General features: G+C 31.5%; 5 protein-coding genes across 5 annotated transcripts; 2 read left to right on the top strand and 3 right to left on the bottom strand.

Annotated features, from left to right (window-relative positions):
* Positions 1–193: 193 nt before the first annotated feature.
* Positions 194–1320, bottom strand: LOC134831854 (methylglutaconyl-CoA hydratase, mitochondrial). Its single transcript, XM_063845678.1, has one exon. The coding sequence runs from the start codon at positions 1252–1254 to the stop codon at positions 355–357; it is 900 nt and encodes a 299-aa protein (XP_063701748.1). The 5' UTR covers positions 1255–1320; the 3' UTR covers positions 194–354.
* Positions 1321–2616: 1296 nt separating this feature from the next.
* On the bottom strand, positions 2617–6811 carry LOC134830153 (vacuolar protein sorting-associated protein 54). Its single transcript, XM_063843543.1, has 4 exons — positions 6609–6811; positions 5844–6432; positions 2987–4957; positions 2617–2931 (listed from the first exon to the last, which is right to left on the bottom strand). The coding sequence occupies exons 1-4, from the start codon at positions 6764–6766 to the stop codon at positions 2875–2877; spliced, it is 2775 nt and encodes a 924-aa protein (XP_063699613.1). The 5' UTR covers positions 6767–6811; the 3' UTR covers positions 2617–2874.
* A 1420-nt stretch (positions 6812–8231) lies between these two features.
* LOC134830729 (AN1-type zinc finger protein 2A) lies at positions 8232–9409 on the top strand. The gene is made up of 2 exons (XM_063844296.1): positions 8232–8408; positions 8510–9409. Exon 2 carries the CDS (start codon positions 8595–8597, stop codon positions 9201–9203), a length of 609 nt encoding a protein of 202 aa, XP_063700366.1. The 5' UTR covers positions 8232–8408; positions 8510–8594; the 3' UTR covers positions 9204–9409.
* A 759-nt stretch (positions 9410–10168) lies between these two features.
* Positions 10169–11155, bottom strand: LOC134831026 (mediator of RNA polymerase II transcription subunit 4). The gene is made up of 2 exons (XM_063844660.1): positions 11005–11155; positions 10169–10944 (listed from the first exon to the last, which is right to left on the bottom strand). The coding sequence occupies exons 1-2, from the start codon at positions 11067–11069 to the stop codon at positions 10257–10259; spliced, it is 753 nt and encodes a 250-aa protein (XP_063700730.1). The 5' UTR covers positions 11070–11155; the 3' UTR covers positions 10169–10256.
* Positions 11156–12046: 891 nt separating this feature from the next.
* On the top strand, positions 12047–13818 carry LOC134831175 (uncharacterized). The gene is made up of 2 exons (XM_063844837.1): positions 12047–12181; positions 12261–13818. Exons 1-2 carry the CDS (start codon positions 12152–12154, stop codon positions 13812–13814), a joined length of 1584 nt encoding a protein of 527 aa, XP_063700907.1. The 5' UTR covers positions 12047–12151; the 3' UTR covers positions 13815–13818.
* Positions 13819–16501: the final 2683 nt, after the last annotated feature.

Genomic DNA, 16501 nt, shown 5'->3' with positions numbered 1-16501 from the left:
TAAAATTTACTTAATTTTACTTTAAAATAATTTTTTTGAGTCATTTTTAGTTTTAATTTTTGAAATTTAATAAAAAACCAAAAGTTTTTATCACAAAAAATTAAAAAGAAATTTAATTTTTGTAAGAAAAAATCGATATCAGAGCAGTTTCTCACAAAATTTAATATTTTTTTCGAGTTTCGACTTAAAATAATGAAGTTAAAAATTTAATTCGCACTAGGTTGGGTTCCTATTCGCATTTGTGAGGGAACTCATGACACTTAAAATCATAAAAAAAATTAAAATTTTATAAAAATTTTATTAAAATGCATCTCTGGTGTGTAATGTCATCAAATTTCTTGCCAAAAATTAAATTTATTCTCCTTTGTAGTTTGGTTTTCGCTTCTCCGCGAACGCTTTCAAGCCTTCCAATCGGTCTTTTGTTGGAATTAACTGCGCATAGCAAGCTTCTTCGATGGCAAATCCCGTGCTAAGGTCCACTTGAAGTCCTTTATCGATCGCTTTTTTCGCCATTCTCACTCCAATCGGTCCATTCGGGAGAATTTCTTCCGCCAAGGCAAGTGCTTTGACAAAAGCTGCGTTCCCTTCGGCATTTTGCTGCACGGAATGATTACAAATTCCCATTTTTTCGGCTTCAACTCCGTTAAAAACTCGCGACGTGAAAATAAGTTCCTTGGCAAGTGCGGCATTTATCACTCTCGGAAGTCGTTGAGTTCCTCCCGCACCCGGCATAATCGCTAATTTCGTCTCAACCAGTCCCATTTTCGCGTTATCAGCTGCCACTCTGATATCACAAGCCAGAGCCATTTCCAAGCCGCCTCCCAGGGCAACGCCATCAATTGCCGCAATAACGGGCATCGGCAACTGTTCGATGTCGCTGAGCAATTTTCTGAGTGACGTCACGAAAGCGGAAACTTGAGTCGGCGTCAAAGTCGCGCGTTCTTTTAAATCAGCGCCAGCACAAAAAACACCGGGAACCAGACTGCGCAGCACGAGAACGCGAACTTTGTTGTCATGCGCCAAGGAGTCGATGTGCGAGCGAAGATCCTTCACGAGACTCACGGAAAAGGAGTTTTTCGCTTTTGCTCTGTTCAGACCGAGAACGGCGATGCCTTCGTGATTTTCTGTCCCATAGCTGAGATTTGCTTCGGCATTCTGGTTTGTTGATTTGAAGCAGAAATTACGGGCCAAAAAGAGGTTTTGAAGAGCGAATTTGTTGATGTTTTGGATTTTTTGGCACGTTTTGAATAACATCTTGAATTTTCGTTGAAATTCGGTGAATTAAAATGTTTACGTGTTCACGGAGGAATGATTTTTAATGTTTTTGATGTTAAAGTGTCAAAAATTAGTGACGTACGTTCTTTGAATATCAACTGATAAGAAAGCCGTTGCTAGGTCAGGTGAGCTTTTGAAAGTTTTCGATATTCAAGATAATTTTTAAAATTTTATTTTTGTTCAAATCTTTAAGTTTTTTAAAAAAATTTTAAAAAAAAAAAAATAAAATTTTGAATGAAAAAAAATAATTTAAAAAAATGAAAAATTAAAAAAACAATTTTTTGATAAATTGTTTATTATTTAATTTTTATTAAAAAAAATATTTTAAAAAAAAAACAAAAAAAAAAAAAATTAAAAATAATTTTAAGGCAAATAAAATAATTTTAAAGTTATTTTTGATGAAAAATTTTTTTTATTACTTTTGAAATTAAATTTTTATTAAAAAAAATCTTTAAAATTTTTATTTTTTTAATAAAAGAATTATGAAACAATTAAAATTTAAAAAAAAAAAAAATTTTTAAAAATATATTTTAATATAAATTGGTTAATTTTTATGTATTTTTGAAAATAAATTTCAAAAAATAATTTTTTTATCATTTAAAAAATAAATTAAATAAAAAATAAATAAATTAGATTTCAAGGCAGTTATAATTATTTAAAATTAACATTTGATGAAAAATATGGGAAAAGTATACAAAAATAATTTTTTGAAATTATTTTCAAAATAAAATATTTAAATAATTTTCAAACGGAAAAAAAAGTTAAATTTTTTTTAAATTTTTAATAAAAATTAAATTAAAATTTTTTAAATTTTTTAATAGTTAAAAAAAAAAACTTATAAAATAATTTTAAGGCAATTTAAATAATTTTTTCAAATTTTTTTTTGAAATTATTTTTTATTTTTTTAATAAAATAATTTTTAGATAATTTAAACAAACCTTATATTTTTAATTAAATTATTATTTTTGCTAAAAATTAAGTTTTTAAATTATTTTTTAAAAATTGCATTTTTTTAAGCTAAAATACTTTGAGAATTTTTCAAATTGCCTTAAAAAATTTTTTATATTATTTTTTTTTTAAATTTTAAAAAATAATTAGAAAATTAATAATTACTTTAGCAAATTTTTATAAATAAAAATTTTTAATATTTTTAAAACTTGAAATTTTAATGAAAATATTTTTCAAATTTTTAATTTTGACATTAAAAATTCTCTAAAAAAATCAAACCTTCAATTGATTAAGAATTATCTAAAATCATTTAAGGACCTAAAATTAAAATTAAAACAAGAAAAAATTTTTTTTTTCAATAATTTTCCTTTTTTTTATTTCTTTAGAAGTTCCCTACAAAGTAAATTTATTTAAAAATTTTTAGAACTAAGCAACAACATTTCAACAGAAAAATGCTTTTAAAACAAATAAAAATTATAAAATGGAAAGATTGCATTTAAAAGTGTTTAAAACAAGCCACAGTTGATTCAAGTAAGTAAATAAGTACCAAAACAAAAATTTAAATAAAAAACTCTGCTACAAAGTGAAAAATTCAATTTTTTGATACTTTGTTTGATTTTTTTGTGAAGATATGAAAAAATGGCGACTTTATTACAGCCAAATGTCTTTCAGTGTATTTTCGTCCTGTATTTCTTGCTCAGGTAATACCTAAAAAAATATTTTTTTTAATTAATTAATTTTTTTTTTAAATAAAAATTCTTACTTTTAGCGTTTTTAACGTCTCCATATAAAAGCACAGTTCCTGCGTCACGATCGCATGTTGAGGTCCCCCGTTTTTGACGATGTTATGTTTGAGCAGTTGTTCCCGCAGCTTGTCCTTGAAGTCCTTGTGAATTTGTTGGAAAATCGTGTTGACTTGCGTTTGCGGCAAAATTGGTCCAATCGCTTCGTGCAACTTGATAAATTGCCGACAAATGCTGCGGAACGCTTGACTCGGTATCGGAGGCTTGGCTTCCCACGTTTGGAGCTGCGACGTGCACACGGAACTACACATAATCGAGAGAATTTTATTTTCCAGCTCTTTGATGTGACTTTGGTAGTCTTTCTCGAGGGCTTCGTACACGGAGGGGGGCGCCGTGTTGCCTGCCGTATCGATTTTTTGGAAATGTCGTTGGATGTGTGGCAAGAGGCCGACAATTAATTGCAACGAGCGTGACACGAGAGCGAGATTTGCACTTGTAATTGTCTTTAATCCGGCGCTGTGAAGTGCTCCGGCACCCAAAACGAGTTGACACGAACGCGAATTGAACGTTCGAAGATGATCGAGGATGTTTCGCGACAGTTGAGAGGCAATTACAGGCAGCTGTTTCGCACACAGGCAATATTCGACAATGACTTGAATCAAAATTACCGTGGCACCGACTAGCGTGAAAGGCTGTTCGTCGAACATGAGAACGGGCGATGGCGATTTTTCCGAATTCACGTTAATTTCGACGAAATTATCTTTGGATATCTCGTTGATGAGCATCTGAAAGCGGTACGGGATCTCACAACGTTTCCATCTTTCGGCTTCGAGCAACGTCAACATCTTAGATTTACGGTCTGCATGGAATTTTTGGGCAAAACGGTTCCCGTGAAGCTTCAAGGCAGCTTTTAGTGGTACCGTTTGCACTCCAGATATCTCCTCACAGCCCAAACACAAACTTTCGACCAAGTCACTTAGGCGCAAAATCTCCTCCGGCGTCGCGGGATTTTTTTCTAGATGCTGATTTGACACCAAATTCGCACATCGTTCATGCACATAAGTACAAACGGACAAAATGAGATCAACCAAGGCGGATTCGACTAGTTTATGGTCTTCAGCTGACAGAAAAACTTCGGTGTCGTGAAAATTCATGTCTGAAATGTACTTTCCCGCACTCAAATCGGTCGTTTGGAGCATCACGTCGTGCACAAGTTTTATCCGATGCAATAATTTCAAGAGTTTATCCCGTGCCACGTCTAAAAACGTCATCCATTCGTTCAATGACAGTATTTGAGCTTCTTCCCCGGCACCTGTGAGACAAATTTCCGCATCTGTTGTCGCTATGAGGTTAATTACCATTTCCTTGATAACCGCTCGGATCGCCGTGATTGCTTCGTCCTTGTAATTATCGATGAATTTAAAGTTTTTCTTCCGCAACAAGCCACTCACGACGCAAATTAGCTTATCTTCGTCCAGCACACGATCGTCTTTCGTCAATAAAGGGCGATTCAGGTCCGCAGTCGAGTAGCGCTGAAACTCCGTCTCGAGCATTTTGTCAATTAGGCGGTCGATTTCGACGAGTTGCGATGGCAGATGCTTGAAACAATGAATACTTGTGAGTTCTTTGGTTAGAATGTCCTGAGTAGCACTAATGAGGTCGAGTGCGGCAACGTAGTCCTGCGTTCCGAGCAGCAGCTGAATTGTCGGTTGCGTTTTGTGCACGTGCACCATGAGTTTCAGTTTGTCGAGCACTTTTCGTTGGTTCGTTTTGATTTGTGCCATGCTGACGAGTTTGAGGGATTCGTGCACTTGGAGGCGATCGACGGCGCTCAGTTTTTCACGTAGGGATTTGACGTTGGCAGCTGCTTGGTTCATTTCCTCCATGATGGCATCTTGCGAGGTCATGGCATGGAAGAAGGCAGATGAGCGACGCGAGACTTGTTTGGCAATGTGGACTTCAACGATGTCGAGGTAGTGACTTAAACGTTCCTAAAATTTAAAAAAAGTTTGGTTAAAAATTGAAATTTTTGAGTTTGGCAAGTGCAAAAAGTGAAAAATTAGTTTTTTAAATGAATTTTCAGATCTCGAATCAAAATTTTAAGATCTCGAAATTAAATTTTTAGATCTTGAAATGAACTTTAATGAATTTTGGGGTCTCGAAAAAATTTTTTCTCGAAAGAATCTCGAAATCGAAATGAACTTTGGGGTCTCGAAAAGGTCTGAAATTTTTAGATCTCGAAATGAACTTTGGGGTCTCGAAACGAACTTTGGGGTCTCGAAATTAAATTTTTAGATCTCAAAATGAATTATGAGGTCTCGAAATGAAATTTTTAGATCTCGAATTAAAATTTTTAGATCTCGAAATAATTTTTTTAGTTCATTTTAAGAAATTTTCGATATCGAAATGCAATTTTTAGATCTCGAAATGAAATTTTTAGGTCTCAAATTGAAATTTTTAGACCTCAAAAAGAAATTTTTAGATCTCAAAATGAACTTTGAGGTCTCGAAATGAACTTTGAGGTCTCGAAATGAAATTTTTAGATCTCGAAACGAACTTTGGGGTCTCGAAATAAAATTTTTAGATCTCAAAATGAACTTTGAGGTCTCGAAATGAAATTTTTAGATCTCGAAATGAACTTTAGGGTCTCGAAATAAAATTTTTAGATCTAAAAATGAATTTCAAGATCTAAAATTGAAACTTTTAGACCTCAAAATTAAATTTTAGATCTCGAAATGAACATTTTACGTCTCGAAATTAATTTTTAGCTCCTAGAATGAGTTCTTATCTCTTAAACAAAACTTTTTAGCACTTTCTTTTTCCAAATGAACTAAAAAATTTTCCTTATTGCACTTGCCTCAAAAACAAAAAACTCACCTGTAATAACCTTCCACTCGTCTTCGCTTCTCCCTGTTCCCCGAGGCCCGGAAAGACTTGTGCAAATGTCGCCGGATGATGTAATTCAATGTCTGTCTTAAAAAATATTCCTGGAATGTCGTCTAAGGTAGCGCCGCCCAAACTCTCGTTCGCCAGCGTCTTCGGACTAGAAGTACTCGGTGACTGATCCAGCTTCGGTAACAAATCAAACTGCTTGTGTCGTCGATACCGTTTCCCAATTTTCCTAATGTACACGTCAAAATGCTCCCATTTGATATCCGGCAGTGCTGGACTTTTGTAAATTTTCTCCTTTTCCACAAAATCTTGTCCCCATTTTTTCGTGAAAAAATTCGCCTGTTTGCCGCGACTCGGATCATTTAGCACAGCAGGCAGATTTTGTGCTGCCGAAAAAACGGACCACTTGACTTCCGCCTCTTTCGCATTGGCATTTACGTGACATCGCTCGACATGCGTCTCATAATCGCGATCCGAAACGCCATCCAGAGGCAGCGACGAGCAAACTCCGTTATACCCGTAACGACAAACAAACGATCCTCCTTCGACACTGCAATGCCGATCTCTCAGATGTCTGAAAAAGTAAACAAAAAATTATGTTTTTTTTAATCGTAAAACCAGAAGCCACATCACCATCACACAACACACGCAAACACTTGATACGGACGAAAAAAAGCAATTAAAACGTCGAAACGCTACGTTTTCACATAAAAATCATTCACACATAATTAGAGGCGATTAGCGACGTACTTTGTAAAGTCGGCTGATGTTCGAAAGGTTTCCATACTGCTGCAAAAGTTGCACGTCTGCCAGGCAGGAACACCGTTTGCGAAGTCATTTAGGTCCAGCGACGACTTATTTGCCATTTGAACATTATTATTACTTTCTCTGCGATTACTTCGGAACATATATGACACGTGATGCCGTCGTTTTAGCACATTAATTTGCGCTTTTCTCGCAGCAATGCACAAATTTCCTCGATATTTATTGATAAGCAAGTCTCTCAGTCACCAAAAAATTCAATGTGTCAAGTGAGGGCAGTTCTGCATGTTAACACAAAATTGCTCCAATGCACGTTTTTGTGTCTGTCTGTCGTTTAAAAATTATCGTTATCAAATTTTGCATCAAATTGGTCAAAACTTAAATTTATTTAAAAGAAAATTAGTTAATTATAAATTTAATTTTAATTAAAATTTATTAATTATTTAATTTAAAAAATTAATTTTAGTAATAAATAGATAAGATAAAATAATCTTTTATTAAATTAATAAAAAATTTGAAAAAAAAAATTAAAAATTTAATAAAAAACATTTTAATTTATTAATGAACTAATTTAAAAAAAAAAAATTTCTAAATTTGAAAAGATTAATTGTTTAATATTTAACATTTTTTTAAATGAATCAATAACATTTTTGTAAATAATTTTTAATTTAAAAAATAAAATAAAATAAAAAAAAATATTTAAAAAAAAATAAGAAAAATAAAGAAGCTTAAAAATTTTTTAGGTTTTTTTTTTATCAATTTTGCATTAAAAATTTTAAAAATATTAACCTTAAATGATTTAGTAAAATACTGTGTAAAAATTTGTATTAAAAAATTGAAATTAATTAATTAAAAAATTAAATTTAATAATGAAATAATAAATAAAATAAAATTTTAAAAAATTAATGAAAAAAATAACCAAAAAATTATTTAATTATAAAAGTATGAAGTTAATAATTATTTTTTTTTAAAAACAAATCAAAAAAAAATTGTACACCATCAAAATATCAATTAAAAAAATAAATAAATTAAATATATTATTAATTAAAATAAAATGAAAAAATATCTGAAGAAATTCAAGAAAATAGAAAAATTGATACCTAAAAAATATATTTTTTTTAAATTTTTATTTAAAATTTAGAAGGAAATTTGTATGAAAAAAATAGAAATATAAAAAAATAAAAATTTAATCATTAAATAAATTAAAAAAATAATTTAAAGAAGAAAATTGATTAAATAAATTTTTGAAAAAAAATTTAAAAAAATAAATTTTTAAAAAATTCCAAAAAATTAAAAAAAAAATTAATTGTTATTATTATTATTTTTTTTTGATTAAAAACTTGAGAAATTTTCCCCTCATATTATTTTCAATGAAACCTTAAAAGTGCACTTTTAAACCTCGTCCCTTACAAGTAACGAAGACTTTCAACAAAATTTTCTCAAATACCAAAACAATATCAATTCCAGCCGACTCAAAGTTCCCATTGACAATCCATCCGAAAATTCTCGCAAGGCAAACCTCACATAGCGAACTTTTTCTCAATCGGATCAGAAATTCTTTGTTTTTCACACGTCACAATTGCCGTTCAACTCGCACGTCACTCATGACCCTTGAAGACTTTATAATTGGAGCCAAATTTTGTCAGTCATCATTCTCTAGCAAGATTCGTAGAAGGTAGACTAGTCACTGAAGTAGTCGTGCAAGTAAAAATAAATAACTCAATATTGGCGAGGATTGTGAAATTATCTAATTTGGAAGGCAAACACGGGAAATTTCGAGAAAGAAAGGTAAAAAATGACAAATTACGAGCAAATTTGATTTGTTCAGGAAGTAAAATTGCAAAAAGTTGACATTGAGTTTATCGATTTAATACTTTTTGAATTTACAGATCACGTAAAGAGGTCAGCATACTGCAGCAATTAACCATTTTCGCGAGTTTTGTAGCAAAAAAAGAAATTTAAACAAAGGACAATATGGAATTTCCGGACTTGGGCGATCACTGTGCCGAGCGAACATGTAGAAAATTGGATTTTTTACCAATAAAATGCGATTCGTGCGACGACTTTTACTGCTCGGAGCACTTTAGCTACAAAGCGCATGGATGTCCTTCGGGGCGTCGCGATTACCAAGTCCCCATTTGCCCGTTGTGCAATCAGCCAGTGCCCACGCCGCCCAATGCATCGCCCGACGAGAGTGTTTCGCGGCATCTCGACTCGTTTTGCGTCTCGGAACGACGTCGCATCTACACAAATCGCTGCAGCTACCGGAACTGCAAGCGGAAAGAAGTCGTGCCAATCAAGTGTCACACGTGCAACCTGAACTTTTGCTTGAAGCATCGCCATTGCTTGGATCATCACTGCGACGGACCCGATATGGGACGTCAGAGGGCAGCGTTATCGCGTCTCACAGACCCCCAGCCGCCAACAACAACGAATGGAAATGGGAGTGTCGAACATGTGCAAGGTACCATGTCGGAGGACGAGGCACTAAGTCGTGCCATTTTCAATAGTTTGCAAGATAGTCCCAAATATGTGCCCCCACCGCCTGTCGATAAAACTAGTGATCGTTGCTCCTTGTCTTAAATTAAGACGACAACTACAAATTTTTATCATTTACACACAACAAAAACACAAAAATACAAATGAAAATACTTTTACATTGCCAGAATTTATACACCACACTTACACACCTCTAATACCTGCGAGAAATAGAACTTATCAACAAGATTTTTAGCTCTAACTATCCGAACGTAGGACAGACGAATATGAAATATATTTTTAAAAATTAACTTTTTAACAAATCAGATTCAGGTAGATTTTCTAGGAATATTGCCTATCGTACTTTTAACTCTATTCGATAACTTTAGATAAGTTTATGACTCAAAAAAGGCTAATGGCTTACATTTTACGATCCAAGATCTTAGTAGTTGATAGGAATAAAAAATTGTTCAATTCTTTTAGGTCGCTCCATATCAAATCGAAAAATTCTGCTCAAAAAAAAAAATTGAAATTGGCCAAAAAAATTTTACAAAAATTTAATATAAAATTTTCAATAATTTAATTAAAAATATTAATTTTAAAAAATATTTAATTGAATTATTTTTTTCTATTATCAAACTTCACTTGATTTTTACACTTGATTTTAACAATTTTTTAAAAATAGTTTAAAAATAATTAATTAATTTTTTTTTAATTTTAATTAAATTTTTATTTTCTATTAATTTTTTAATTATTTAAAATAATTTTTACGGTTTTTTTAGTTAAATATTTGTTAAAAATTTAAAAAAATATTATTCTATTAATTAATTTAAATAATTTATTCTTTAATTATTTTAATTTTTGATTAAAAATATTTTTTTTTGCGTTCTTATATTTTTTTAAAAATCATTTAAAAAATTTAAAAAAAAATTAAAAAATAATTCTAATAAAATCATTTTTTTTTTTTTTTTTTTAATTTTTTTTAAATAATATTTTTTTTTTATTAAAAATTAATTTTGGGCAAATTTTTTCGATTTGATATTTGTAACGACCTTTCTTGTTGTTTTATTATAAAAAAAAACTATTAAATGTTAAAATTAATTTTTATTGAATTAAAAAAATAAAATAAAAAATACGAAATTCGAACAACTTGCAGTTTTACTGCGAATCGCTGCTACTCGAGCTCGAACTGTCGGTCGACATGACCTCCACATCTGCCGCATCTTTGTGCGATCTCGTATCCAGCGGCACACTATTATTGCCCATTGACATGTGCAACTCGCCCGACGGTTGCCACGAAAACTGATTTGGAGCGGCAGATGGCACGTCTCCCGCCCCACTGCCCGTTTTGATGTCATTCAAGTTGCCCTGATACTGCAAGCCCCCATTGACGCTCGCATAATCGGCTTTTCCCAGGAATCCGAGTCGCATTTCGACGTCATTCGGATACGGACGTCGCAAATCGCCCTGAGTCCATGTAAGCGGCGCACAAATGGCATTCGATGCACTGATGCGATGCGCGAATTTGATCAAATCTTCCGAGGGAATGGGACGCTTGTTGGCTTTTTGGATGCTGTCGAGTTTTTGTCGTGCCTGAAAAAGAGCGGTTTGCAGAATTTGTTCGGCTTCTTTGAGTTTTTTCTGCAACTGGTAGATTTCTTGGTCCTGAATTTCGACTTCGGCCCGTAACTTTTCGATATTTTGCTCGATTTTCGCTTGTTCCTGAGCCACCAAAAGGGTGCTTTTGAGGTCTTTGTCCTTGGAAATCAGCAAGTCGACGAGTTGTGTGTGGTCGGCGGAGGAGAGTTTTTGATGTTTCGTTGCGATTGAATTTTCAATTAATTCTCTGAAAAAAATGAAAATTTGAAAATTGTGATTTTTAATGAAAATTTTGATAAAAACTCACTTTGCAACAATTTCTATCTCATCCACGATTCGCAAGAGGTTCTCTTTTGTGCTCAAATGAGTCATTTTGAGAATAAATTTTATATTTTAATCGAAAAACACGAATTTTTAGTTAATTTCGGTAAATTTGCAACATGAAAAAGCGTCTGTATTTTTTTTTGTAAACACAACGTGAGTCGGCTGAAATTGATAAATCATTTGATACCCTGTAAGCAATCGATTCAGAATTCCAATTGGAAATCCAAGTGAAACTCGCAGCGAAATCGGAATGGTATGAATTCTGGCGACAAGCTGAATGTTAAATTCAGTAAAATATTAAATTTGCGATTATTTTCATTTCCATTAAAGGCCGCTTTAAATTTGAAGTCAATTTAAATTTTAAAATTTAAAAAAATTGATTTATTCAAAAATCGAGGAGATTTTGATGAAAATAATCTTTAGAATGAATATTTATTCAATTTTAGCTTAGAAATCCATCAAAAGTTGATTAAAACTTGACTTGAAAAAATCTCTTGACCTTTTTTCTTCTTAAAAATTGCGCAAATATTGTATATTGACTCTCCCAAAAGTTTGTTAGATCTTGACTTGAAAAATCTCATGACCGTTTTAATTTTTTTTTCGAAAAACGGTCAAGGAAAAAAAAATTTTTATTTCTTTAAAAATCAAGGAGATTTTGATGAAAATCATCTTTAGAATGAATATTTATTCAATTTTAGCTTAGAAATCCATCAAAAGTTTTTCAGATCTTGACTTGAAAAATTTCATGACCGTTTTAATTTTTTTTTCGAAAAACGGTCAAGGAAAATTTTTTTTTTTTATTTCTTTAAAAATCAAGAAGATTTTGATGGAAATTATCTTTCGAATGAATATTTATTCAATTTTAGCTTAGAAATCCATCAAAAGTTTGTTAAAACTTGACTTAAAAATTGCGCAAATTTTGCATGTTGAACACTCTCCTAATGCTGTGACGTCACATGAAATGCATTCTAATGTACGACACAGAATCATCTGTTTTCTCTCTACTGACTTAGTTGTAGCGCAACGTTCATAAAAACAACAACACCGCACAAAAACAAAACAAAAATCAATCAAAAAAACTTATTTTAAATGCAAAATATTTCAAATAAAACACAAAAAAATCATAAAATATGACAAATATCGAGGATTTACCGCCAGAAGTAAGCAAATCACCAAAGAAAACCCGAATGCCATTGACCTTCAATCGCCTTTTAACCCATTTTTCTTTTTCTCTTGCAGCTATTAATTCACCTTTTCACCTACTTGACGCCGGAAGACCGACGAATCGCCTCTCTGGTTTGCCGTTATTGGTGCTACGAAATATGGATGACTCAAAAATTCGCCCGTGATCGTCGATTAAAATTCGATTTCTGTAATTTTACCGAAAATTCCGGTCCAACCAAGATTTTCGCTCAAACAGAACGTGAATATCATGAACTTGTCTTTGGCGGCGAAGCCAGATTTTGCCAAAAAACAAAAGAAAATTTTTTCGAAAATAATTTTCGTGGATTAAAAAGTCTTGAATTCGAGCAATTTTTCAACTACAAACAACTTTTTTCGTATTCGAATAATTTTTTGAGCAATTTTCCGGAATTGACGGAACTTACGTTGAACTTTGATACGCTTCAATTCACCACGAAGGACTTTGGAGCACTTCCAAAATCCATAAAAACGTTAAATTTGGTGCTGCATAACAGTTTGTACTCAAAAACGTCCTTCAACATGTTCAAAGGACTCGTTTGGGATATTTTGCACTTGAAAGAACTGAATTTGGAGTGTCAACTGCTGACGGATGATTTAACGGATTTCATCACAACTTTGCAGTTATCCACGTTGAAGAGCTTAAAAGTTACCATCGATTCGACTTGTTACGTGAATCTTTTTAAGCTGAAATGTCCAAATATGACGGAACTTTTTCTCGTAATCGAAGAACCGCAAATCGTTCAATTTTTGGATGAAATTTTATCGAAATTCCCTGCGTTGAATGTTGTAAAATTGCACGTTTTCAAAACGATGCCACGTAGCACTTATTCCCATCTCATCAAATATCTAAAAGTTACCGACCTCAATTGTGGCATGGATTACGTGAAACCTCTGCAATTTCTCACCGACCTGGAAGAACTCGACTTGAGCTATTATTTCAAATCCGTGGCGCAAGGAAATTGTTTTTTCGCTCACGATCCTTATCTGAACCCGAATTTGCGGAAACTTCGTTTGTGTGGCTTCAACAATAACGATCTTATCAGTCTCATGTGCTTCGAGAATTTAGTTAAAAGTTACCCAAACCTGGAAATTCTGGAAATGGACATGCCTCTGTCCTCGCAACACCTGCAAATGATCAATCAATATTTCCAAAAGTTAAAATGTTTGGCAATCCGAAATACGGATGTTGATTCTCGTTACGTGCCTCCGTTGAAAAATTTTCAAAACTTGACCGAATTGCATCTGGAGCAGTACATTTTTACGAATGAAGCGTTGCTGGAATGGCCTCCGATGGAACATTTGAGAGTTTTGAGCATCAAACTGGATCATGACTATAAATTGGAGAATTTTGAGAAAATGATTCAAAATGTGAGAGGAGTGGAAAAATTGACATTTAATTATTCGTCGGAGATTGGAGATGAATTGATGGGCATTGTAGCGGAAAATTGTAAGAGATTAACGGAAATAACGGTCGAGAAAAATCACAAAACGGAGAGGTTGTCAGAAGATGTAGTGAAATTGTTGAGAGAAAAATGTTTGTTTTTGAGGAAAGTTTCTTTTCCGTTTTTACAAGTTAATAAATTTTGTTGAAATTCTCTCGTCTTGACTTTGATTAATTTTAGAATTATTTAGTTTTAGTTTCGAAACAGGCTTGTATCATTTAAATCAAAATCAAGAATAAAAAAAAATTATCTTATTTTTTTAAGAGACAAATCAAATAATGATTTGATTTGATTTTCAAATCAATCAAAAATTTTTCAAAACTGATTTTTTTTTTGATTTGAAAATTGATTAAATCAAAATTAATTCAAATCAAATCAAACAAAAAAATCATTGATTAGTCAAAATGGTGATAAATTTTTCAAGTCAAGTTTCAACCCATTTTTGACCAGTTTTAAGCCTAAAATTGCATAAATATTCATTCTAAAGATGATTTCTGTTCATATTGGGTCGATATTTGACGAAACAAAAAAATCAGAGTTTGGAGGTTCAAACTCTGATTTTTTTTGCAAGTCATTTTTTGATCACTTTTAAGCCTAAAATTGAATAAATATTCATTCTAAAGTTCTTTTCTGTTCATATTGGGTCGATATTTGACGAAACAAAAAAATCAGCGTTTTGAAGTTCAAACTCTGATAAATTTAAAAAGTCATTTTTTGAACAGTTTTAAGCCTAAAATTGAATAAATATTCATTCTAAAGATGATTTCTGATCATATTGGGTCGATATTTGACGAAACAAAAAAATCAGCGTTTTGAAGTTCAAATGCTGATTTTTTTTGCAAGTCATTTTTTGATCAGTTTTAAGCCTAAAATTGAATAAATATTCATTCTAAAGATGATTTCTGTTCATATTGGGTCGATATTTGACGAAACAAAAAAATCAGCGATTGGAAGTAAAAACGCTGATTTTTTTGCAAGTCATTTTTTGACCAGTTTTAAGCCTAAAATTGAATAAATATTCATTCTAAAGATGATTTCTTATCAGATTTTCAAACTCTGATTTTTTTGCAAGTCATTTTTTGAGCCTAAAATTGAATAAATATTCATTCTAAAGATGATTTCTGATCATATTGGGTCGATATTTGACGAAATAAAAAAATCAGAGTTTGGAGGTTCAAACTCTGATTTTTTTTGCAAGTCATTTTTTGATCAGTTTTAAGCCTAAAATTGCATAAATATTAAATCTAAAGAAGATTTCTGATCATATTGGGTCAGAAACAAAAAAATCAGAGTTTGACAAGTCATTTTTTGATCAGTTTTAAGCCTAAAATTGAATAAATATTCATTCTAAAGTTCATTTCTCTTCATATTGGGTCGATATTTGACGAAACAAAAAAATCAGAGTTTGGAGGTTCAAACTCTGATTTTTTTTGCAAGTCATTTTTTGATCAGTTTTAAGCCTAAAATTGAATAAATATTCATTCTAAAGTTGATTTCTGTTCATATTGGGTCGATATTTGAACAAAAAAATCAGAGTTTGGAAAACTCTGATTTATTTTTTTTGCAAGTCCAGTTTTAAGCCTAAAATTGAATTATTCATTCAATTTCTGTTCATATTGGGTCGATATTTGACGAAACAAAAAAATCAGAGTTTGATGATTTTTTTTGCAATCATTTTTTGAAGTTTTAAGCCTAAAATTGAATAAATATTCATTTGATTTCTGTTCATATTGGGTCGATTTTGACGAAACAAAAAAATCAGCAAGTTTTGATGTTCAAACTCTGATTTTTTTTGCAAGTCATTTTTTGATCAGTTTTAAGCCTAAAATTGAATAAATATTCATTCTAAAGATGATTTCTGATCATATTGGGTCGATATTTGACGAAACAAAAAAATCAGAGTTTGGAGGTTCAAACTCTGATTTTTTATGCAAGTCATTTTTTGATCAGTTTTAAGCCTAAAATTGAATAAATATTCATTCCAAGTTGAATTTGTTCATATTGGGTCGATATTTGACGAAAACTGTGAAAAATCATCAAGTTTTGAAGTTCAAACTCTGATTTTTTTTGCAAGTCATTTTTTGATCACTTTTAAGCCTAAAATTGAATAAATATTCATTCTAAAGTTGATTTCTTTTCATATTGGGTCGATATTTGACGAAACAAAAAAATCAGAGTTTGGAGGTTCAAACTCTGATAATTTATCAGAGTTTGAAGGGTCAAACTCTGATTTTTTTTGCAAGTCATTTTTTGACCAGTTTTAAGCCTAAAATTGAATAAATATTCATTCTAAAATTTCTGTTCATATTGGGTCGATATTTGACGAAACAAAAAAATCAGAGTTTGGAGGTTCAAACTCTGATTTTTTTTGCAAGTCATTTTTTGATCAGTTTTAAGCCTAAAATTGAATAAATATTCATTCTAAAGTTCATTTCTGTTCATATTGGGTCGATATTTGACGAAACAAAAAAATTTTTTGCAAGTCATTTTTTGATCAGTTTTAAGCCTAAAATTGATAAATATTCATTCTAAAATTTCTGTTCATACGATATTTGACGAAACAAAAAAATCAGAGTTTGGAGGTTCAAATTTTTGCAAGTCGATCAGTTTTAAGCCTAAAATTGAATAAAATAAAATTTAATTCTCTGAAAAACTAAAAAAAATTTTGAAGAATCATTTTTTGATCAGTTTTAAGCCTAAAATTTAAATTTCATTCATATTGGGTCGAATTTGACGAAACAAAAAAATCAGCGTTTTGAGGTTCAAACTCTGATTTTTTTTGCAAGTCATTTTTTGATCACTTTTAAGCCTAAAATTGAATAATATATTCAGTTT

The sequence above is a fragment of the Culicoides brevitarsis genome, chromosome 2 (assembly GCF_036172545.1).
Source record: "Culicoides brevitarsis isolate CSIRO-B50_1 chromosome 2, AGI_CSIRO_Cbre_v1, whole genome shotgun sequence".
NCBI classification, from domain to species: domain Eukaryota; kingdom Metazoa; phylum Arthropoda; class Insecta; order Diptera; family Ceratopogonidae; genus Culicoides; species Culicoides brevitarsis.
Note: the sequence above shows the minus strand (reverse complement) of the source record. Positions and strands in the feature narration are given on the sequence as shown.